At 42.7% G+C, this 23,614-nt stretch overlaps 1 protein-coding gene across 1 annotated transcript in view; it reads right to left on the bottom strand.

Annotated features, from left to right (window-relative positions):
* Nucleotides 1-23,614, bottom strand: part of senp2 (SUMO specific peptidase 2) — a 138,626-nt gene that overhangs the window by 72,492 nt on the left and 42,520 nt on the right. The window contains exons 4-7 of the mRNA XM_060827688.1: nucleotides 22,952-23,027; nucleotides 14,719-14,794; nucleotides 12,442-12,559; nucleotides 8,400-8,518 (exon numbers count right to left, since the gene is read on the bottom strand). Coding sequence (XP_060683671.1) covers nucleotides 8,400-8,518; nucleotides 12,442-12,559; nucleotides 14,719-14,794; nucleotides 22,952-23,027 — 389 coding nt within the window. The remainder of the gene's footprint in view (nucleotides 1-8,399; nucleotides 8,519-12,441; nucleotides 12,560-14,718; nucleotides 14,795-22,951; nucleotides 23,028-23,614) is intronic.

A 23,614-nucleotide genomic window follows, 5' to 3' on the forward strand; every position in this document is an offset into this window, starting at 1 on the left:
GCACAGCAGGTCAGGCAGCATCCAAGGAGCAGGAAAATCGATGTTTCGGGCATAAGCCCTTCTTCATGAATTCCCTTCTCCTGCTCCTTGGATGCTGCCCGACTTGCTGCGTTTTTCCAGCAACACATTTTTCAGCTCTGATCTTCAGCATCTGCAGTCCTCACTTTCTCCCTGTAATACCAACAACACTGAGAATGGATTGGAGAGGCCTGAGCTGAAATCAGAACACAGATTGTCATGAAATCATTCAAGAAAGATAGAATTATCAACACACTTATGGAATAGAAATGATTATTTGTGAAATAGCATGGCCAATAATGATGTGATAGCTGATGATGATGATGTTACTGATCAAATGATGACCAAGAAGTAGATTGGACTGTATTAGTTTGGTCTGAATACAAGGAAAGGGTGAGTTATATGGATTTTAATTCTTATTCAAAGTATGCTGTAGTGCAGAGTAGTATTCTTCTCTTTACTGTGAAAAATCTAATGAAATCATACGAATTTGCACTTGGCTTTTGTTTTCAATTAATTGATAAATTTGATGAACTTAGTGTACAGACCCGTGCTGTACATCTCTATGACTCAATGACAATTGGCTCCATGGAGGTTACTGTTTATTTATAAATAAGATTCAATTATAAGCTACTCTTTAGCTTCTTTTGCATTACTTTTGGGGTCAGGGATATTGGAAACAGTCTCTGACTTGCACTCTGTGACAGCGAGGCAAAAGGAAAAGGTGAATTTCTTTCTTTCCAAAATATTGTCGTCTAAAAATTGATCCCCTGCTTTCTCACTGAATATTTACTTTAAGAAACTTTAAGAATTGAGTTCCGAGTCCCGAGGTCATGTTGCAGTTGTATAAGACTCTGGTGCAGCCACATCTGGAGTATTGTGTGCAGTTTTGGTTGCCATACTATAGGAAGGATGTGGAGGCACTGGAACAGATGCAGAGGAGGTTTACCAGGACGTTGCCTGGTATGGTAGGAAGATCATATGAGGAAAGGCTGAGGCACTTGGGGCTGTTTTCATTGGAGAAAAGAAGGTTTAGGGATGACTTGATAGAGGTGTACAAGATGATTAGGGGTTTAGATAGGATTGACCATGAGAACGTTTTTCCACCTATGGAGTCAGCTATTACGAGGGGGCATAGCTTTAAATTAAGGGGTGGTAGGTATAGGACAGATGTTGGGGATAGATTCTTTACTCAGCGAGTCGTGAGTTCGTGGAATGCCCTGCCAGTAGCAGTGGTGGACTCTCCCTCTTTATGGCATTTAAACTGGCATTGGATAGGCATATGGAGGATAGTGGGCTAGTGTAGGTTAGGTGGGCTTGGATCGACGCAACATCGAGGGCCAAAGGGTCTGTACTGCGCTGTATTTTTCTATGTTCTATGCTCTATAAAGTCAAATTTTATGCAATGGTTTCTTGCATTGCTTTGTTCCTTTCCTTTAAACGTATGCCCACTTAATAATGAATTCCATATTTCATCCCATTCACTGGATTAGTATACAGATTCTTACGTTGCTTGCATATGAATTTTATCCCTCTTGTGTATCACAACTATACATAGATCAATGCCTAGAGGTAACCAATATCAGGCGTAACTCCCAACTAACTCCCCTCAATTTCACGAAAGCGACCCAACGGAGTCCACAAAGTCTGGAGTATACCTTGCCTGGACGAAACTCCTTAGTAAATATTTCCTCACAAAAAAGGAACAGAAGTTGGATTCACTTCATATTTGACACAGAAAATTAAATGAAACATTTTAGAATTTTAAAATATAAATGTAGATATATATTTAATATTTGGCTGCATTTGCTGACACCAGCGCATGTGTGATGCACCATTTAAATTCATGCATGCACAACTGAACGGATTCAAGCTTAAATGGGATACAGTTATGAAAATGGGGGATGCCCCTGAAGATGGTGCAGCTCAGTCCAGTAGAATGCGGGTCTTCTCTCCTCTTTCCTGCTTGTCCCATGTTCTCACTTCCCCATACCACCCCAACACATCCTCTCTCCACACTCTGTAGCATCTCTCTCCTCCACTTCCTGTGTCCTCACCTCCCTGATTCCTCTCTCCACTCCTTCCTACACCCTCACTCTCCCCCAATTCTGGATCCTCTCGCTCCCTTATCCAGTGTCCTCTTCTCTCCCTTTTCCCATGTCTGCTCCCCTCCCCGTCCTGTGTCCTCCCTTCACCCCCACGAACATTAAAAAGATTTAAATGACTCGCATCTCCATTACAAAGTTGAGTTTAATCTACATGCTCTAGCCGTTTGCAGGATGACACATCACTGACAGTGAAACAAATTTGATAGTCCTGCTTAACAAATTTGATTGAACTAAATGTGTAGATGAGGGTAGGGCAGTGGATGTAATCTAAGTGGACTTTAGTAAGGCTTTTAACAAGTTCTTGCATGACAGACTGGTTAAGAAGCTAGGAGCCCATGTGATCCAGGGAAATTTAGCAAATTGAAACCAAAGTTGGCGTAGTGGCAAGAATTAGAGCCTGATGCTCAAACAGTGTTTTTCTGTTCGAAAGCCTAGCTGCATACCATAGTATTCAGTACTGGCTCCCTTGCTGTTTATTATGTGATCCAGATATGAATGTGTAGGAGTTATGATCAGTATGTTTGCTGATGATACAAAAATTACTGTGATAATAAATAGCAAGGGCAAAAGCCTTAGACTTCAGGATGAGTCTAGTCAGATGGGTGCACCAGCGGGAAATGAATTTAAGGGAATTCAATTAGTAAATGAATAAAAAATGTGAGGTGACGCATTTTGGGAGGACTATGAAGAACAGAGGATCAAAGGCATCTTAATGTGTATGTCCATAGAATCTTCAAGTTAGCACGGTAGGCAGATAAGGTGGTTAAGGCAGCATATAGATACTTGCATTTTTTAGTCAAAACCTTTATTACAAGATCAAAGAGGTTATGATGGAGCTGCCTATGATGTTATTTAGTTCACAGCTACTGCACCATGTGCAATTCTGGTTGCCACACTATTGGAATGTGACTGCATTAGAGAAAGTTCATAAGAGGTTCATCAGGATGTTGCCTGAGCTGCAGCAACTTGACTTTGGAGAGGGTCTAAGTAGGCTGGTGTTGTTTTCCTTATAGCTAAGAAGGCTGATCAATTACGCCTGATCGAGATGTATGAAATTCTGAGGAGCATGGACAGGGTAGATATGGAGAAATGTTTCTCTTCGGTCATAAACCAGAGGACACAGGTTTGAGATATGAAACAGACCATTTAGAGGGATTTAAGGATAAAATTTTTCACTCAGTGTTGTGCGTATCTGGAATTTATTGACCGAAAAGAGTGGTAAATGCAGTGACCCTTACAGCATTTAAGTACAATTTAGATTAGATTAGACTTACAGTGTGGAAACAGGCCCTTCGGCCCAACAATTCCACACCGACCCGCCGAAGCGCAACCCACCCATACATTTACCCCTTACCTAACACTACGGGCAATTTAGCTTGGCCAATTCACCTGACCCGCACATCTTTGTGACTGTGGGAGGAAACCGGAGCACCCGGAGGAAACCCACGCAGACACGGGGAGAACGTGCAAACTCCACACAGTCAGTCGCCTGAGTCGGGAATTGAACCCGGGTCTACAGGCGCTGTGAGGCAGCAGTGCTAACCACTGTGCCACCGTGCCGCCCATATTTCAAGATGAGCTCTTGAAATATGATAACATAAAAGGAGATGGGCCAAGTGCTGTTTGTCATCTTTATAAATGATCTAGAGGAGGGGCTTCAAAGCTGGGTGAGCAAGTTTGCGGATGACACGAAAGTCGGTGGAGTTGTGGACAGCGAAGAAGGATGTGGCAGGTTACAGCGGGATATAGATAAGTTGCAGAGCTGGGCAGAAAGGTGGCAAATGGAGTTCAATGTAGCTAAGTGTGAAGTCATTCACTTTGGTAGGAGTAACAAGAAGATGGATTACTGGGCTAATGGTAGGCTACTTGGTCGTGTGGATGAGCAGAGGGATCTTGGTGTCCATGTACACAGATCTCTGAAAGTTGCCACCCAGGTAAATAGTGCTGTGAAGAAGGCATATGGTGTACTGGGCTTTATTGGTAGAGGAATTGAGTTCCGGAGTCCTGAGGTCATGTTGCAGTTGTATAAGACTCTGGTGCGGCCTCATCTGGAGTATTGTGTGCAGTTTTGGTCGCCATACTATAGGAAGGATGTGGAGGCATTGGAACGAGTGCAGAGGAGGTTTACCAGGATGTTGCCTGGCATGGTAGGAAGATCGTATGAGGAAAGGCTGAGGCACTTGGGGCTGTTCTCATTGGAGAAAAGAAGGTTTAGGGGAGATTTGATAGAGGTGTACAAGATGATTAGGGGTTTAGATAGGGTAGACACTGAGAACCTTTTTCTGTTAATGGAGTCAGCTGTTACTAGGGGACACAGCTTTAAATTAAGGGGAGGTAGGTATAGGACAGATGTTAGGGGTAGATTCTTTACTCAGCGGGTTGAGAGTTCATGGAATGCCCTGCCAGTAACAGTGGTGAACTCTCCCTCTTTATGGTCATTTAAGCGGGCATTGGATAAGCATATGGAGGTTATTGGGCTAGTGTAGGTTAGGTAGGCTTTGGTCGGCGCAACATCAAGGGCCAAAGGGCCTGTACTGTGCTGTATTTTTTCTATGTTTCTTTCTAATATGAGTGGAATAGATGAATGCTTGATGACTGGCATGGACACAATGATGGAAGGGCTTCTTTCCATGACACTATGACTATGACAAATTGACTTTGACAATAACTGGTTGTAGTCATTCTCATTTGCCAATGATCTCAGCTTTGGACAGCTCTGCTGGAGTTCCTCGGCCCAAACATCCTCAGCTGCCATCCTCAGCTGTCATCCTTGCCATTGTAAGGTCAGAAGTGGAAAATATTCGTGGGTGGTTGCACAATGTTCAGCACCATTCATGACTCATCAGATAATAAAAGAGTCCAAAACTGGACAATATTCTTGGCTAATGAATGGCAAATTACATTCTGACAAATGCCAGGGAAAGGCCATCTGCAAGTGAGTTTTGAGAAGATTAGTAGCTCAGGTTGAGGTTCTGGACGTAGGCTTGTTTACAGAGCTGGACGGTTTATTTTCAGATGTTTCGTCACCATACTAGGTAACATCTTCAGTAAGCCACCGAATGAAGCACTGCTGATGATTCCTGCTTTCTATTTATATGTTTGGGTTTCTTTGGGTTGGTGATGTCATTTCCTGTTCTTTTTCTCAAGGTGTGGTAAATGAGGTCTAACTCGATGTGTTTGTTGATAGTGTTCCAGCTGGAATACCATGCTTTTAGGAATTCTCTTGTGTCTCTCTGTTTGACTTGTCCTAGGATAGATGTGTTGTCCTTCCTTATCTGTATGTAAGGATACTAGTGAGAGGGGTTCATGGCAAGTTGATGTTCATGCATCCTGGTGGCTAGTTTTAGATTAGATTAGATTACTTACAGCGTGGAAACAGACCCTTCAGCCCAATAAGTCCACACCGACCCTCCGAAAAGCAACCCACCCAGACCCATTCCCCTACATTTACCCCTTCACCTAACACTACAGGCAATTTAGCATGGGCAATTCACTTAACCTGCACATCTTTGGACTGTGGGAGGAAACCGGAGCACCCAGAGAAAACCCACGCAGACACGAGGAGAATGTGCAAACTCCACACAGAGTTGCCTGAGCGGGAATTGAACCCAGGTCTCAGGCGCTGTGAGGCAGTAGTGCTAACTACTGTGCCTCCCTGTTTCTGCCTGTTTGTCCAATGTAGTGCTTGTTACGGTTCTTGCATGGTATTATGTAAATTGCATTAGTTTCACTTGCTGTCTGTATAGGGTCTTTCCAGTTCATTAGCTGCTGTTTTAGTGTGTTAGTGGGTTTATGGGCTACCATGATGCCAAGGGGTCTGAGTAGTCTGGCAGTCATTTCCGAGATGTCTTTGATGTAGGGGAGAGTGGCTAGGGTTTCTGGATGCATTTTGTCTGTTTGTTTGGGTTTGTTGCTGAGAAATCGGCGGACTGTGTTCAAAATGCGTCCAGAAACCGCATAAATACAGTGACAACAAGAGCAGGTCAGAGGCTGGGAATTCTAGATTCCCTGCCACCTATAATCAAGCAGGCTGTTTTGCCCTGGATAGTGTCATGTGTTTTGAGTGTTATTCAAACTGGACCCATCCAGACAAAACAGACTGCTTTACTGGCACCTCATCCAACGCAGTGGCAGCAGTTTACACAACTTACAAGTTGTTCAAAGTTTGTGCGAAGATTTGTAGCTCGGGTGCTTGTCGTAGTGGTTCTGTTCGCCGAGCTGGAAGTTTTTGTTGCAAACGTTTCGTCCCCTGGCTAGGAGACATCATCAGTGCTCTGGAGCCTCCTGCGAAGCGCTTCTTTGAGGTTTCTTCCGGCATTTATAGTGGTCTGTCCTTGCCGCTTCCGGGTGTCAGTTTCAGCTGTCCGCTGTAGTGATTGGTATATTGGGTCCAGGTCGATGTGTCTGTTGATGGAGTTTGTGGATGAATGCCATGCCTCTAGGAATTCCCTGGCTGTTCTGTCTGGCTTGCCCTATGATAGTAGTGTTTTCCCAGTCGAAATCATGTTGCTTGTTGTCTGAGTGTGTGGCTACTAGGGATAGCTGGTCGTGTCGTTTCGTGGCTAGTTGGTGTTCATGTATGCGGATTGTTAGCTGTCTTCCTGTTTGTCCTATATAGTGTTTTGTGCAGTCCTTGCATGGTATTTTATAAACTACATTAGTTTTGCTCATGTTGGGTATTGGCTCCTTTGTTCTAGTAAGTTGTTGTCTGAGCGTGGCTGTTGGTTTGTGTGCCGTTATGAGTCCTAGGGGTCGCAGTAGTCTGGCTGTCAGTTCGGAAACGCTCCTGATGTATGGTAGTGTGGCTAGTCCTTTTGGTTGTGGCATGTCCTCGTTCCGTGGTCTATCTCTTAGGCATCTGGTGATAAAGTTGCACGGGAATAGAAAAAACACACGGGATCATCAACGCCACACTCACAGGCATCCGATTCACGAGAGAAGTAGAAAAGGATAGCCAACTCCCATTCCTAGATGTGATAGTACAGAGAACACCGAACGGAGAATTCACCACAAGGGTACACAGGAAAACAACACACACAGACCAAGTCCTAAACTATGAAAGTAACCACCCCAACACACACAAACGAAGCTGCATCAGGACACTATTCAAAAGAGCCACAACACACTGCAGTACACCAGAACTGCGAAAAGAGGAAGAGGAACACCTATACAAGGTATTCGCCAAAAACGGATACCCGAGCTGCTGCCTTGTGATAAATGGGCAAACTAAGCATGTCTGCAGAAGTAATGTTCTGAAGTAAACGGGTTAAATGCAGGAAAAGCCGTGTTTTAAACAGATAGCCAACCTAAAGATAACAGGGCACTGGGGAACTCTCCTCATGGGTCTGCTCCTGGGCATGGTCAGGTTGGATATAAACAGGTCTAGACAGTGGGCCACGGTGGGGGTCAGTTCAGCTGACTGCCTGCCCCTCTTCCTGAGCTATGTTTGAACGTGGGTGCCCTTGGAGAGAGAGCATTAGGCATCCACCAATTTGCTCACTGCTTTTAGGGAGAGGTGGGCATCATGGGGGGTGCAGTGCATTGTTTCTCCCTCCAATTCTAGTTTGATTTCATCCTTATCCTCCTCCTTCACTTCTTTCACATAAGCATTGTCCTTATCGGGCTTTGCTTGTTACTGGTTCCCTGGCCAAGTGGGTGTTTTTCCTGGTGGTGGAGGTATTGAATAAAATTACTTGCGCAATGGTGTAAAAAAAAGCAACAGGGGTGCTACTTCTGATATTGAGGCAAGCCGCAGACTTCAGATCTCCTGAAACGTAATCAATATTGGGGATGAAAGAATCGAAAGGAGAACAATAATGTCACATTACAAACTTGAAAGAGAGAAAATCGCTTAAGAATCCAACACTAGGCCATGTCAGTCGCAGAACTTTGAAGAGCAACACTGTACAAGGATCGAACCCTGGATGCATTCAGGTAATCGCAACTCTATGTTGAGTTGTGAGGTTTAACTTCTTACTTGAGGGCCTTATTTTGTTGCAATAAAGTTTAAATCCTTCTTAAAAAGTAGCTGAATTAAAGATAACTTGTGGTGACATACCAAAGCACTCTTTTAAATAAAAAATAAATTTGACCAAGCTTTTTAGTCACTTATTTTAATATCTTCTTACAAGGCTTGATATCAAATTTTATTCAATGACACTTCTGTAAAGTGCATTGGTTCATGTTATTAAATTAAAGGTGCAGTATCAAAACAGGTTGCTGTCACTGAAAAAGAAAATCTTAAAACACAAAACAGTGATCACTGATACTCACACACATTGTGCCGGTTTGGATGCAGACACTGAAGGTTGCTGTTTACATTTTTTGTCTAATCCTGCAGCTACCAGTCGTAACAGGAGTTGATACCGTTCCTTCTCATTCTTCTCTATGTTCTTCAGAAAGAAAAGAAATGTTTGTTTTACATGCTGGAAAATCTCTCATTTCCTAAAGTATTGATTCCTTGAGGGACAATTGTCATGCCATTTCCATTTTCGCCATGAAATAATCATCCGCAGATTATTCAAGCTTTGGTTACAACATCGCTATGCCCATGTTACCTTTATCAGTCATCTGTACGTTAACACTTGGAGTAGGGAATCACTGGATAACAGGGCAAAGGTGAGGACTGCAGATGCTGGAAATCAGTCTAGATTAGAGTGGTGTTGGTAAAACACAGCAGGTCAGGCAGCATCTGAGGAGCAGGAAAATCGACGTTCTGGGCAAAAGCATCCTGATGAAGGGCTTTTTCCCGAAACATCGATTTTCCTGCTTGTCGGATGCTGCCTGACCTGCTGTGCTTTTCCAGCACCACTCTAATCTAGTCACTGGATAACAATCAAGTCCCAGCTTCCTTTCGAAATGCAGAGTTGTTACCAATGTAGCATGCCTTCCACAGGCTCTTACGGTGCCCTGGTCCTTATCACTGGGCCAGATGACCAAGGTTCAAGTGCCAGCTGCTCCAGAGGTGTGTTGTAACACTGAATCAGATTGATTAAAACGTAACTGCAACTTGACCTGTGGCATTGCTTTTTTAGAAGGCTGATTAGTCTGAAGTGCTGGACTAATGTTACAGTTTCGACAGGGTATGGGGTTGAACCTCACATTTGCTCAAGATTCTGGCTGACTTTTGCCACGGGTGAGTTCATGTCAGTTCTGAGTTAACATAAAAAGGCTCTTGCAGTGCAGTGGCAGTGTCCCAACCTCTGCATCAGTCTGGGTTCAAGTTCCACCTGCTTCAGAGCTGGTGTGTCATAACATGCATGAATAAAGTTAATTAAAACTACATTTAGCACTCATCCTGCTACTCAGCTGTGAGTAACTAAGTAGCTGTCAGTCTAGGGATTGTGATTTGATACTTATCAGTCGATGTAAAATAGACATTCAATGGCTCAGAGTCTTTTTGGTACGGGAGATGGAACAGAAAGCATACAATTCAAATGTTAGCATCTAGAAACAACCAATTTTTTTTGAAGACTGCATTTGAGGGGTTGGTGGAGAATCGGAGATGTTTTTGTCTCCTTTCTCCCCTTTATTGTGGCCAGCTGACACTTTACAAGTATATATAGCTATTTCTTGTCTACCATGCCCAATTTGTTTCTGAAAAATGATAAGCGTATTAAGAATCTGAGACGAGTGGGCCTTTGCCTTATTGTTAGCAATCTCACCTTGCGTTACAAGATGCCTGGCTCAAATTCTGCTCAGCAGATGAAGACCAGAGGTTCAGCGCAATGTCCAGTGGCCCACTCATGTCTTGTGCATGCTTGTGGCTCTAACCTTGTTCGTCATACAATTACTCAAGAAAATATTAATAACTCTGGGCTGTATGAAAGGAGTGGTTTGGGGATCCACAGTGGCTCAGTGGTTAACACTGTTGCCTCTCAGTGCTAGGAACCCGGGTTCAATTCCAGCCTCAGGCAACTGTGTGGAGTTTGGATATACTCCCCATATCTGTGTGGGTCTTCTCCGAGAGCTCCGGTTTCCTCTCACAGTCCAAAGATGTGCAGGTTAGGTGAATTAGGAGCAAGTGAGGACCGCAGATGCTGGAGATCAGAGTCGAGAGTGTGGTGCTTGAAAAACACAGGTCAGGCAGCATCCGAGGAGCAGCAGAATCGACGTCCTGGGCATAAGCCGTTCGTCAAGAAATCCAGGTGAATTGGCCAGGCTACACTGTCCATTGTGTTCAGAAATGTATAGGTTAAGTACATTGGTCGGGGTAAATGTAGAGTAATGGGGTAGGGGATTGGGTCTGTGTGGGTTACTCTTCAGAGGGTGGGTGTGGACTTGTTGGGCCGAAGAGCCTGTTTCCATATTATAGGGATTCTACGGTTGATAGCTGGAGTGGAAAACTTGATGTTAAGGAGGAACACTCTGATGGGCCTGACTTTGCAAGACAATGCTCTCGTAAAACAAGTTCTGCACATAATTCCTGCGTAAAGTCTTAGAAGCTCTATTAAGACTTGCTGTGTATGATTACGCAATAATTTGATGTCACAAAGAATTACGGGCTATGGGGAGAACGCTGATAAGTGGAGTTGAAATGCCCATCAGCCATGATTGAATGGCGTAGTGGACTCAATGGGCCGAACGGCCTTACTTCCACTCCTATGTCTTCTGGTCTTATAGTCTAATTTTAAACTTTAGTTAAAGACAATCGAATGGATTGATGGTAGATGTTTGTTTAATAGCTTTATGGATATATTTTACATACACCTACGTTGCCTTACTAGTTCAGAGGAGCATCCAATACATGAATTTGTCACAGGCACATTTAATATAAACTGTTACTCTAACCTGGCTAAACCTCATTAAATCTTTTGTATTGAATACAGCTTATAATAGTGTCAGTAAATAAGGTGGAGATACTGTGGAGCACTATGGTGGGGACAGCATGGTGGCACAGTGGTTAGCACTGCTGCGTCACAGCACCAGGGTCCCAGGTTCAATTCCAGCCTCGAGCGACCGTCTGTGTGGAGTTTGCACATTCTCCCAGTGTCTGCGTGGGTTTCCTCCGGGTGCTCCAGTTTCCTCCCACAGTCCAAAGATGTGCAGGTCAGGTGGATTGGCCATGCTAAATTGCCCGTAGTGTTAGGTGAAGGGATAAATGCAGGGGAATGCGTCTGGGTGGGTTGCTCTTTGGAGGGTCAGTGTGGACTTGTTGGGCCAAAGGGACTGTTTCTACATTGTAAATCATCTAATCTAAAGCACTTAGCACCTGAAGCAATTCTCAATGATTAATAAATTGTGTTAGGAGATGCTTAAATATAATTGTACTATTTGCAAGCGTTTTAGGCTAGTGTCTAACATGACAGCATATCATACCGCAATAATTCAGAAGTCAGTATTAACATCTTTGGTTTGTAAGAACATATTCTGTGACAGAAGTAACACAATAGTCAGGCCAGGTCTTCCCAAAGTGGGGGCCATGAACTCCAAGGTAGCAATAGCTGACCCTCCTTCCCTTGCTCTCACAGGTTTTCTGCACCCACATCTCCACACACCCAGGGGTATAATTTTCCAACCTCAAATTGGGATCACAGAGGGGAAAAAAAATTTGGGAAGCCTTAGCTCAAGCTTTTAGGAACTCACAGCAGAAGACCAACCAAGCAGGAAATGCCAGGTAATGCAATTTAACAAGTATCAAAAAGTTTATGTGAGAATATAATTGGTCAACATCTCTACATATCAGCTGCAATTGTGTTTATATATATTTATTTACCCATAAGAAATTTTCTCATTTACTGATAAGAAATAAAGTATACAGCATCAAGAATGAAGATAACATTGACACTGAAATCAGTGTCACAGTTGCATATGAAGCAACAACCTCAAGACAATCTCAGAACTGACAGGTTCAGAGCAAATCGTTCGAAATATCCATGAGTTGTATGACTACATGAGTTATACAAACAAGAGTTTGTTTTCTGTCAATCTTTCCTACACTTCTGGCTTGAACTTCAAATCATAAACTTGCAATTTCCCGACTGGATCTGCTATCAATGACAGCTCCTCGTGGCTTTTATTTTACTTTTCCAGCTGTCACATTACACCCGCACTTCCCTTTTACCTTACGTCGTCATCCCTTTAGTTTTTGAAACTTGCCTGCATTGACCCAATGACAGTCTTTCCCCTTTGCTCTTTCCTCCCCCATGCCATTCCCTCCCTCCATTCTTGCTTAAAACCTGTCACACCTTTAACCTCTTCCAGTTCTAATGATAAGACATTGACGCCTGTAATATTAACTCTGGTTCTTTCCCAACAGATAGTGTGTGACGTAGCACTTTGTTTTGAATTTGAACTTATTACTCATCTCACTCACAGTACAGTGGTGGCTTCTAACATTTTTCTTGAGTGGTGATGGTGTTGATGGAAGGCTATGGTGCTTTAGAGGCATAGGCAGCTGCTCGCTGGTTTCTCCTGGAAGCTCACTGAGTGATCTGTTTGGAATATACAATGCAAATAAATTCAACTCTTGTACATCAGACTACTTCCCTATTCATGCACATCAGTAAAGGAAGGAAGGAACATGTACTTTCGTAGACCTAGCAGGATTGCTCTCATCTCTAGAATGTTTGCATACCCCTTAAAAATAAAACCTGAATTGCTGGCAGTAATACATATTATTGTCAGTTCAGCATCAGACTGTGCTATAATTCATACTGGTCCTAAGACTGTAGTAAGTTTGACGCTATCAACCAGGGAGCAACTTGGATGCGAGAGCTAGCCTCTGAAGTGCAACGGGAAAATAGTAGGACCATTTATTTCAAGTGGCAGTTTCATTGCTTTCATCTACCTTTTGTTTGCAAGAAAGAAAATAATCCATTTGAATATTGATGAGATATTTCACGTTTTAAATTCTAGTTTCTACGCTTCAGGAAGAGCTTATTTCTCTGGTCTATTGTAACACTTGAGAGAAAGTTATCCCACACGTCTTATTTCAAAAAGGACATGGAAGTACTGGAGAGAGTGCAGACTTTCAAGGATGATCTGAGAAATGCATAATGAGAAAAGTTTGACAGGTTATGTCTCTTTGTCTTGAAGGAAAGGCTGAGACGTGACAGCAGTTTTATAAATTCTGAAAGATTTTCATTGGGTGAATATGTCAAGGCAATTTCTTTTTGTGGGGAGGGCCAGAACTAGATTAGATTAGATTAGATTAGATTAGATTACTTACAGTGTGGAAACAGGCCCTTCGGCCCAACAAGTCCACACCGACCCGCCGAAGCGCAACCCACCCATACCCCGACATTTACCCCTTACCTAACACTACGGGCAATTTAGCATGGCCAATTCACCTGACCCGCACATCTTTGGAGTGTCTTCATAAGGTAATCACCAGGAAATCCAACACGGAATTCAGAAGAAGCTTCTTCCTTCACAGAATGGAGAGAAGATGGAATTCACTGCCATAAGGAGTAACTGAAGTGAAAAGTATTGATGCGTTGAAGGAAAAAATAGTAGAGCATATAAAGGGAAAGGGAGTATGCAATTAGAACCTGGATACATCCTCTGGGTCCATGCACAAATTACCACTGTGGTCCTTATGGCCTAATTCTCTCCCTCAATATCCTACTATCTTTAAGGTACCTGAAAAGGAACTTAGAATTTTCTTCTATTTTACCTACCAATATCCTTTCATATCCCCTTTTAACTCTTCTAATCTCCCTTTTAAGTTCCCTCTTGCACATTCTATACTCCTGAAAGGCTTCTGCTGTTTTGAGCCCTACTCCTGTTTGGGTCATACAAAAATGTATTATATGTGGGATATGGAATTGAAATTTCTTGAAACTAGTTTCTTCTGTTCCACACTTTGGGAATCACACTAGACAAAAGCTAATCCTACAGACATTCCAATCCTCTGTAAATGTGCAGCTATGTATTTCATTCAACAGGTGTACGTATTTTTTTTAAGAATTTAGAAACCTACAGTGTGGAAACAGGCCATTTGGCCCAACAAGTCCACACCAATCCTCCACCCAGACCCATTCCCCTACTACTTTACATTTCCCTGACTAAAGCACCTAACTTACACATCCCTGAACACTATGAGCAACGTAGCATGGCCAATTCACCTCAGCTATAGCTTTGGACATTTTCTTCAGAATTTAGAATACCTACGGTGTGGGAACAGGCCATTTGGCCCAACCATCTACTGTTTCCGACAATGAAGAGTTCACTACAAGCAAGAAAATTAATTCAGTATATATTATTAGAGCTCATGCGCATTGCATGTAGGCACATGACACTGGAGAGTGAGTGATAATTAAACCAGATTTTGCATTAACAATGTAATCCTCATTTAAACTTACACATTCTGGTCTTGATTTTTACCTTCACTATGAACTCTTAGGTCTACATTTATGACAGAAATAGCCTTTGCAAATGGGTCATAATGCAAAAAAAACCTTCTTCCAAAGTTTCCTCTAGATTGTGTGCTTACCACATTGATATTAACTGTATGAATTAATCAATCATAAAAATGAATAGAGTAATAGGTAGTGGAAACATTTGGAAAAGGTCAAAAGTTATTGTATTAGAAATGTTAATGAACACATAAATAAATTGGTGGTTTAAATATATGAGATGACTAACTTACCTCTGTTTTATATTGCCAAATTCATGCCAATTCCTTTCATTTCCACAATGCCTTCTCTTCGATTTGTGGTCAACATCTAAGTCAAATAGCAAAAGCCAAAAAGCAATATGATTGTTTGACCAGTTTAACCATAGAAGAAATTATTTCAAGAGAATTCCAACAAATTAAGCTCCTCCATGGACAGCCAAAGATTCACCTTTGCTAGATGACTAGACTTCCACCGAAGGTGGAATGACACACTGGCACAATGGTTAGCAGTGCTGCCTTAGAGCCCCAGAGATCCAGGTTCGATTCCAGATTTGGGTGACTGTCTGTGTTAAGTTTGCATGTTCTCCCCATGTCTTCCAAGTTCTTCTGGATGCTCTGGTCTCCTCCCATAGTTGCGCAGGTTAGGTGGATTGGCCATACTAAAAAGAATTCACCCTTAGTGTCTGGTATGTGTAGGTTTTGAGAGTTAGTTATGGGGCGGGGGGGAGAGGGGGGAGGATGCTGAATGGCTTCTCCCTGTACTGGAGGTATTCTATGATTCTTAGGGACATTCATGAATCATAACCTGCCTAAACAGTTTTCTGTACTTTCCCTGGAAAATCCCGGGAATGGAAAAAGAATAGAGAAAAAGATGGACACAAATCTCCCCTAGTAAGAACACTCCTTCTGAAAAGCACTAAGAATGGAATCTCCCCAAACCTGAATGACATGGGAAATGCCAAGTATGGAGACTTGTGAAAGATCTACAGTAAGGAAATGCACAACATTCAGAGCAAAAAAGTCCCATTTTCCAACTAAGTGTTGAATACTGAGATGGGATTCTTGCTAGTGTGCAGTGAGTGGCCTATTTGTATGCATTCTCATCTTTACGGTGTCATCTCCCACACTGATATGCAGTTTCCTATTCCCCCCTCACCCCCCAATGGCAGAAACCAGATGTCAACAATCCATGGACATAAAAGTTAAGAGTGATAACCCTGCAACACCATCTCACTTTTTGGAAACCAGGCCCCAACATCATGGGTAGATACCACATACCAGGACTTCCAAGTCCTCATTGGCAAAGCAAAATGCCAAATTCCCCGTGTCTAACATTCTGATACAATTGAGAGTGGGAGAATATGAGGAGCCTTCATGGTAATGAGATGACTTTGGAAAGTTGATGTAACAAGGTTTGCTCAGAGTTATGGAATGTTAACTTCCATGAAACTTGGCAAATTTGACACTTAGCCAATACTAATAAAATTCAGCCCCAATGGAACAAAAATTTGGAAACAAGGTATGCTGTTTCATGTAAAACTGCAGAAGTTGCTGAATGAGATGCACAATTATTTTACAGTATTACATCATTTGGCTCTCTACTCAACTTTATCATACAGTGTGCACTTCCACAGTAGATACAGACTAAACATGCCACAAAAACATACCTGAATGGCCTACTCTTGATCCTATGTTCCTATGCTTACACTCCCTGGTTCAGATAACATGCTAATCATTAATCAATCAGATTCAAGATATGTTAGAAACATATCTGTTTGTTTCATATACTCAAACATGGTGCTGCACCATTTATATCTCTCACTTACAGTAAAAGAACAGAAAATTAAAGGGGATAAGCAAGGGCAAATCTAACAAATAGCAGGTTCTGTTCACTCATCCATAAACTACCATTTGGTGCAGAAAGTTTCTGCCAAGGTGAGACTGAGCGACTTCTTTTTTTTTCACAAGGAGCCTGGATGGTTACTCTGGAATTAAGTTTAAATATTAGGGCAGTGTAGTGTGATGACTTGACAAATAAGTTATTGCTAAACTTTCACTTTCTATTTGTTCATTTGTGAGTTTCGCTGATCGAGTCAGCATTTATTGCTCACTCCTAGTTGCCCTGCAGATAGAGGCTGCCTCCCTGAACCATGAAAGTATTTCAGGTGTAGGGATATCTACAATATTGCAAAAGATGGAGTTTCAGGAATTTGTCCCCGCAACAGCAGAGGAATGGCAAAACATCTCCAAGTCAGATGGTGAGGAAGGGAACTTGCAGGTTGTGGTGTGTAATGTGTCTGCTGCCCTGGTCCCTCAAGCTAGTAGAGGTCACGGGTTTGGAAGTTCCTGTTGGAGGAACCTCAGTGAATTGCTGTTATGCATCTTATTATGCATCAGTCAGCCTCAGGAGACTGACTCTGTGGAGTTTGCACATTCTCCCAGTGTCTGCGTGAGTTTCCTCTGGGTGCTCCAGTTTCCTTCCACAGTCCAAAGAAGCGCAGGTCAGGTGAATTGGCCATGCTAAATTGCCCATAGTGTTAGGTGAAAGGGTAAATGTAGGGGTATGGGTGGGTTGCGCTTCGGCGGGTCAGTGTGGACTTGTTGGGCCAAAGGGCCTGTTTCCACACTTAAGTGACCTAATCTAAAAAAAAAATACGCACTGCTACAAGGTCATTGGTGAAGGGAATGAATGTTGAAGCTTGTAGATGGGTTGCCAAGCAGCAGGGCTGCTAGGTCCTGGATGACATTGAGCTTTCTCAGTGCTAATGAAGATGCATTCATCAAGACAAGTGAGGAGAATTCCATTACTCTCCTGACGTCCGCTTTGTGAATGATGGATAGGCAATGGGGAAACAGGAACAAATAATTCCAAGTCTCTGACCTGTTCATGCAGCCACTGTATTAATATAAGACCATACAGTAAAGAGGTCCTTCAGTCCATCAAGTCTGTACCACCAAAACTATACTAAATCTGCACGAGTCCCATCCTCCATCACTAGGCCTATAGCCTTGAATGGGTGACATTTCAAGTTCTCATCCAAATATCTTTTAAAGGTTGTGAGATTATCCACCTCAACTGCCCTCCCAGGCAATGCATACCAATCTCCCACCACCCTCTGAGTGAAAACCCTTTTCCACAAATCACCTCTAAACCTCTTGCTCTTCATCTGAAAATTATGCCCCTTGTTGTCATTGTAGCTATCCCTCAAGGTCTAGGATGATGGTCTTCGTTCCGTTGATCTACTTATGGGCTCTCGGGTGGCTGATGAGTTCAATCTTGGCCTTAAAAGTTGTTCCACATTCAGGACAGGTGGTTCCAGATGGCAGATTGGGCTTTGGTTGTTGCTGCCTCGCTTTCCGGGTTCTTCTCCATTTGCACTTGTTGGTTTCGAAAGTTGCTGTTCCTTTTTGGATGATGGTTTGCCAGAGTTTCCTGTCTTTGGCACTAGTTTCCCAATTGTTGATGTCGATGTTACATTTCTTCATGTTGGCTTTTAAAACATCTTTGAATCTCTTCTGTTGTCTGCCTCTTTTACGTTTGTCTTCTTTAAGACGGGAGTAGATTTGTTTCGGCAGACATTTGTCTTTCACCAAACAACATGACCGCTCCATCTTAGTTGGTTCTTGATGACGTAGGCTTCAATGCTGGTTGTTTTTGCTTCATTCAGCATACTGACGTTGGTTCTATCTTTCAGCTGATATTCAAGATGTTTCCAAGGCAGCATTGATGGAACTTTTCCAGAGTCTTGAGATGTTGTTGGTATGTTGTCCAAGTTTCTGATGCATAGAGAGTGTTAGGATCACCATTGCTTTGGGCATCAACGTTTTGGTGTCTGTCTGGATATCACAATCACGAAAAACTCGGGTTTGGAGACGTACAAAAGCTGTTCCAGCATATTTAAGGCCATGTTAGATGTCGTCATTAAGGTCAACATTGGAGGAGAGGTGACCGCCAAGATATGGAAAGTGGTCCACATTTTCCAGGATTGTTTTGCCAAGTTAAATTGATGCTTCTATCCAATTTGTCTCAGTTGGTGATGGTTGGTAGATTATCTGAGTCTTCTTGGAATTGATGGAAAGTCCAGGTTTCGTGTATGCCTAGTTGAAGGTGGTTTTCTGAGAGAGCTGCAACGCTGTTGTCATCTGCGTATTGGAACTCAATGAGGGAACTCATAGATGTCTTGTTTTTGGACTTAAGACAGGCAAGACTGAGAACTCTGCTATCTGTTCTGTAGACAATTTTGATTCCTGGGGGTAGGTTGTCCATGATGATGTGGATGATTGTCACAGTAAAGATGGTGAACAAAGTTGGGGCAATCATGCATCCCTGTTTTACTCCTGATCTGACTTGAAAAGGCTCACAGTTACTGTTGCTGACCATAACTGTGGCAAGCATGCCATCGTGGAGGAGTCTCAGGATTCAAATGTACTTTTCAGGGCATCCATAGGTGGACAGGACATCCCATAGGAATTCTCTTGATACGGAGTCAAAGGCTTTGGTGAGATCAATGAATGCCACATACAAAGGTTGAAGTTGTTCACGACATTTTTCTTGTAACTATTACATACGGAAAATCATGTTGATTCTTTCCCACGATGATCTAAAACCGGCCTGTCTCCGGAAGGATCTTCTCCATTAAAGGCTTGAGCCGGTTGTTCATGACACGGGTGAGGATCTTTCCGGCTGTTGCAACAGGGAAATTCATGATAGTTTCCACATTCAGATTGGTCACCTTTCCTTTTGTAGATGGTAATGATTGCTGAGTCTCTAAAGTTTGCTGGTTTGCCTTCATTTATCCAGATCTTGATGAGAAGTTGATGCAGTTGGTCATGGAGCAGGTTACCTTCAATTATGTAGACCGTGGCAGGTATTCCATCGAGTCCAGTGGCCTTGTTGTTTTCAAGGTTTTGATGGATTTCTTGACTTCATGTATTGGTATTTTGATTAGGGAGTCGTCAATGGGCTGTTCTGGAATGTTGATCACATTACTGTCAGTGGGCCGGTTTGATTTAGAAGATCTTTAGAGTGTTCCCTCCATCTAGAATTGATGTCAGCATTATTCTTCAGGATGGTTGAAACATCTTTGCTTTTGAGAGGCGCTTGACTGTGAGTGGATGGGTCAAAAATAGTTTTAGTTGCGCTGAAGAAGCTTCGAGCGTCTTTGGCATCTGTTAGTTGTTGGATATCCTGAACGTTCTTCCTCCACCATTGGTTTTTCAGATTTCAGGTGCTTCTCTGGACTGCAGCCTTACGTTCCTGATAGCGTTTCCTTTTGGTAGCTGATTGTTGGTCATCTTGTAAACTGGATTTGCAGAGTCAAGGATTGTCTCCATAGATTGTCAGATAGAGAAAGTGAGGACTGTAGATGCTGGAGATCAGAATCGACATTCCTGATGAAGTGCTTATGCCCAAAACATCAATTCTCCTATTCCTCGGATGCTGCCTGACCTGCTGTTCTTTTCCAGATTCCACTCTCTATTCCACAGATTGTCACCTTGTCGTGGTGGAGAACCTTGTCTGGTCCTGAGGTCACATGAGCGATGTCTTCTGAAGCTTTGCTCCTGGGAGGGTCACCCATGGTGGTAAGGTCGAGGGTGAGGCCTCTACAAAAGAATAATCCAACCAAGACCTCAACTGTGGAACAGGCAGATGATGTTACTTCAAACTCAACAGCTGTGAAGGTGGACGAAGGCTGCAACAAATCCATCAGCTCCAATCAACGTGGGCTCCATGCCATTGGAATCAGTTTGTGAAGTATCGTGTACTTCTTGGAATGCAACATCAAATATACTTTAAACAAATACACACACAGACATCTTCTCTCAGTGGGCTATTTCTTCAAGCCTTTTGGGGGGAGGGCAACGGGAGCAGGCAATGTGAGGGCTGGAAGCTTCTAGTTAAGAACAGGCACGAAAGCGGTGAATACTTGATTCAGTCACTCAACTTTTGGACAGAAGCAGGTAAGTTTGATAGCAGTATTCAGTCTGAACAGCCCTAATTATGATCCACTCTGCTCATCCTGAACTGGGAGGGGGCTAGAAAAGGGGCCCTAAAAATAGTCTGCTTCACCCCAACCTATCTGGAAAACCAGAGGGATCACCATTATACTGTCGAAAAACATCGAGAAGTGAAACTATGAAATTTGGAATCTGAAATATACAAACTCCGATTGATAACCCAAAGTCTGATCAGCCAGAGAGGAGAACTGCCTTTGTTGCCTGGGAACTCCAAAAATTCATCTTTGACGTCATTGCTCTGAGTGAGACCCACAGAGCTGGAGAAGGGCAACTAAAGGACGAGCAAGGTCAATATACCTTTTTCTGGAAAGGACTTGATCCTGAACAACTTAGGATCCATGAAGTAGGTTTTGCCGTCTGAAACAGCCTACGTCAGAAGCTGACAGAGCAACCACTGGGAAGCAGTGACCGCTTCAACGAAGGAAGACTGTTGCTTCCTATTCACCCTGTCCATGTCTCACATGATATTATACATCTCTATCAGGTCCCTACTCAACCATTTCTGTTCAAAAGTATGTAACTGGAGCTTACACAGCTTCTCTTCATAGCTGAAATGCTCCATTCCAGGCAATATCCTGGTGTCTCTCTTCTGCATCCTTCACAATCACAACCTTCCTATTGTGCACAGACCAGAACTACACACTCCAGTTGTGGCCTAAGCAAAGTCCTATACAACTTCAAAGTAACGTCTCTGCGCTTATATTCTAAGCCTTGACGAATAAAGGCATGTATCCCCTGTGCCTTCCGAATTAGCCTATTAACCTGCCCTGTTACCATAAAAGGTCTGTGGACAAAAGATCCCTCTGTTCTTCAGCTTCCTCATGTCTTGCCATTCATTGAGTTTCATGTTCTGAGGAGTCACAAATGGTGCAACCAGGTAACGTCCCTGGACTTATGATGAAGGGAAAGTAATGGGTGATGCAGTGGAAGCTGACTGGGCCTACGACACTATTGTGAGTACGCCTGCAGTAATGCTCTGTAGCTGTGATGACTGACTTCCAACACCATGCTAACTAGACTTCTTTATTTTAGTTTTGTTCTCTGTAGGCAACAAAAATGATTCAGTTGGCAATCTAATTTAAATGGAAAAGATATCACACTGCTACACAACAGGATTCTCTTCCAGGTTTGAGGAGTGAAACTCACTATGGCAAATTAAAGGGAACCTCGTTATGTATCTAATCTGACACAATGGAAGTATTTAACATTATGCACTAATGTGTCTGAAATCTCATCTTCTAATCTTTAACATTCCTCAATTTGATGAGTGCACCTACAGGAAACCAAGGCTCTCTAGCAGGCAAATCTGATTAACAAATGTGCAACCTCACACATTCTACAAAGATTTAAAACACCTTAATGGTTATATTGTCTTTCTTTCTAAACTGCGTTTCTGTTTCCTAAGATGTTTCCTGCTGAGTAAATATACATTCACTGTAGCATCCTGTATGTGTACAACTCTGCAGCTTAACAAGCTTTCTGGCTATCTTTGCCCCTCACCCTACACATTCAAATAGGTAATGTTTTTTCTAAAAGAAAAGGAGGGCCAGAGTGTGTTCCTTTGTTGTGTTTTGTCTACCTGTCCCAGCCCACAGATTAGATTAGACTTACAGTGTGGAAACAGGCCCTTCGGCCCAACAAGTCCACACCGACCCGCCGAAGCGAAACCCACCCATACCCCTACATTACCCCTTACCTAACACTACGGGCAATTTAGCATGGCCAATTCACCTGACCCGCACATCTTTGGACTGTGGGAGGAAACCGGAGCACCCGGAGGAAACCCACGCAGACACGGGGAGAACGTGCAAACTCCACACAGTCAGTCGCCTGAGTCGGGAATTGAACCCGGGTCTTCAGGCGCTGTGAGGCAGCAGTGCTAACCACTGTGCCACCGTGCCGCCCACAAATTTATGGTGCATCAACCCAAAGGTCAAGATCCAGCTCCTCCTCATTCATTTCAGCATGGATGGGGAGGTTGGGTCGAGACTGATGACAAACTAAGAATAGTAAAAATGTAGAGATTAACATTGAACAGAAGCATATGAGAATAATGGATTCAATTGGAGTGATAAAGTCTAAAGACAGGAGGGCATGTTATTCAAGGTTGGTTGGGGGACAAATGTGGAAATGGGGCAGGAGAGTGTGTAAGGGAATCCCACAAACTACCTATGATAATGGAAAAATACAGAATTATAGGCTGTGAGCTGTGTTACCCTTGTTCCCATGCGATAGAAAATGAAGTTTTGGCATCAGCAAAACTGACAGGTTGCAGGTCTGCAGCATTTATTAAAATGGCATGAAGACTGGTTAGTGGCCTGGTCTCTGGTATCTAATTGCTACAGGCTCAAACTTTACATATGATAAGGACAAAAAGAAGTAAAGAAATACTGCGAGACGACTGGCAGGCAAATTGAAGATCTGACCCGCACTAATCGAACACCATCCTGTCAAAACATGCTCTTACCTAAATTTAAATCTGTTCTTGGTAAAGATTCACCAGCACCGCAATAAGAAATGTCAGTCAGGGAGGAGGAAAGAATCTTTAAAGAAGGAAACACAACGTTAATGCTAAATAATTGTTCTCAACTATACAAATAAACATCCTAGATAGTTGCATGCATGACAAAATATGTTAATTGGAGCTTGTTTTCTTTTTATGCCTTGTTCGACACTCATTCTTTCCTGACACATTGAGTCATAATTCGTGAGATAAAATCAATGCACCTTGATCTTAACATGAAAATTAGCCAGCAACTTATGATAAAGAGATAGGCCACTGAATTGCAAGTTGTTGGATAATCGGTATCACTATATTGATAATTTAACTAAAAATGCATCCTGTCCTTAACCTCATGATTTTCACAAAGTTCTTGCATTTTCGCATGAATTGCCCAAACTAAACAAAGAAAGTAATTAACCCTTTTAACATTCTCATAATGTTGATGACTATAAAAAAGTAGCAGCCATTTTATGAAAAACAAATCTCACAAATAGTAAGAGATTTAAAAACATCAAATTATCTGGTTTTACGTCTTTTATGGAGATAAATGCTGAACTGAACATAAGAAAACGCACTTGGTTTCTGAATAAAGCCATGAGAATTTTTTTTACGCCCAACAGACATGGT

The sequence above is a fragment of the Hemiscyllium ocellatum genome, chromosome 7, assembly GCF_020745735.1.
Source record: "Hemiscyllium ocellatum isolate sHemOce1 chromosome 7, sHemOce1.pat.X.cur, whole genome shotgun sequence".
Classification (NCBI taxonomy): domain Eukaryota; kingdom Metazoa; phylum Chordata; class Chondrichthyes; order Orectolobiformes; family Hemiscylliidae; genus Hemiscyllium; species Hemiscyllium ocellatum.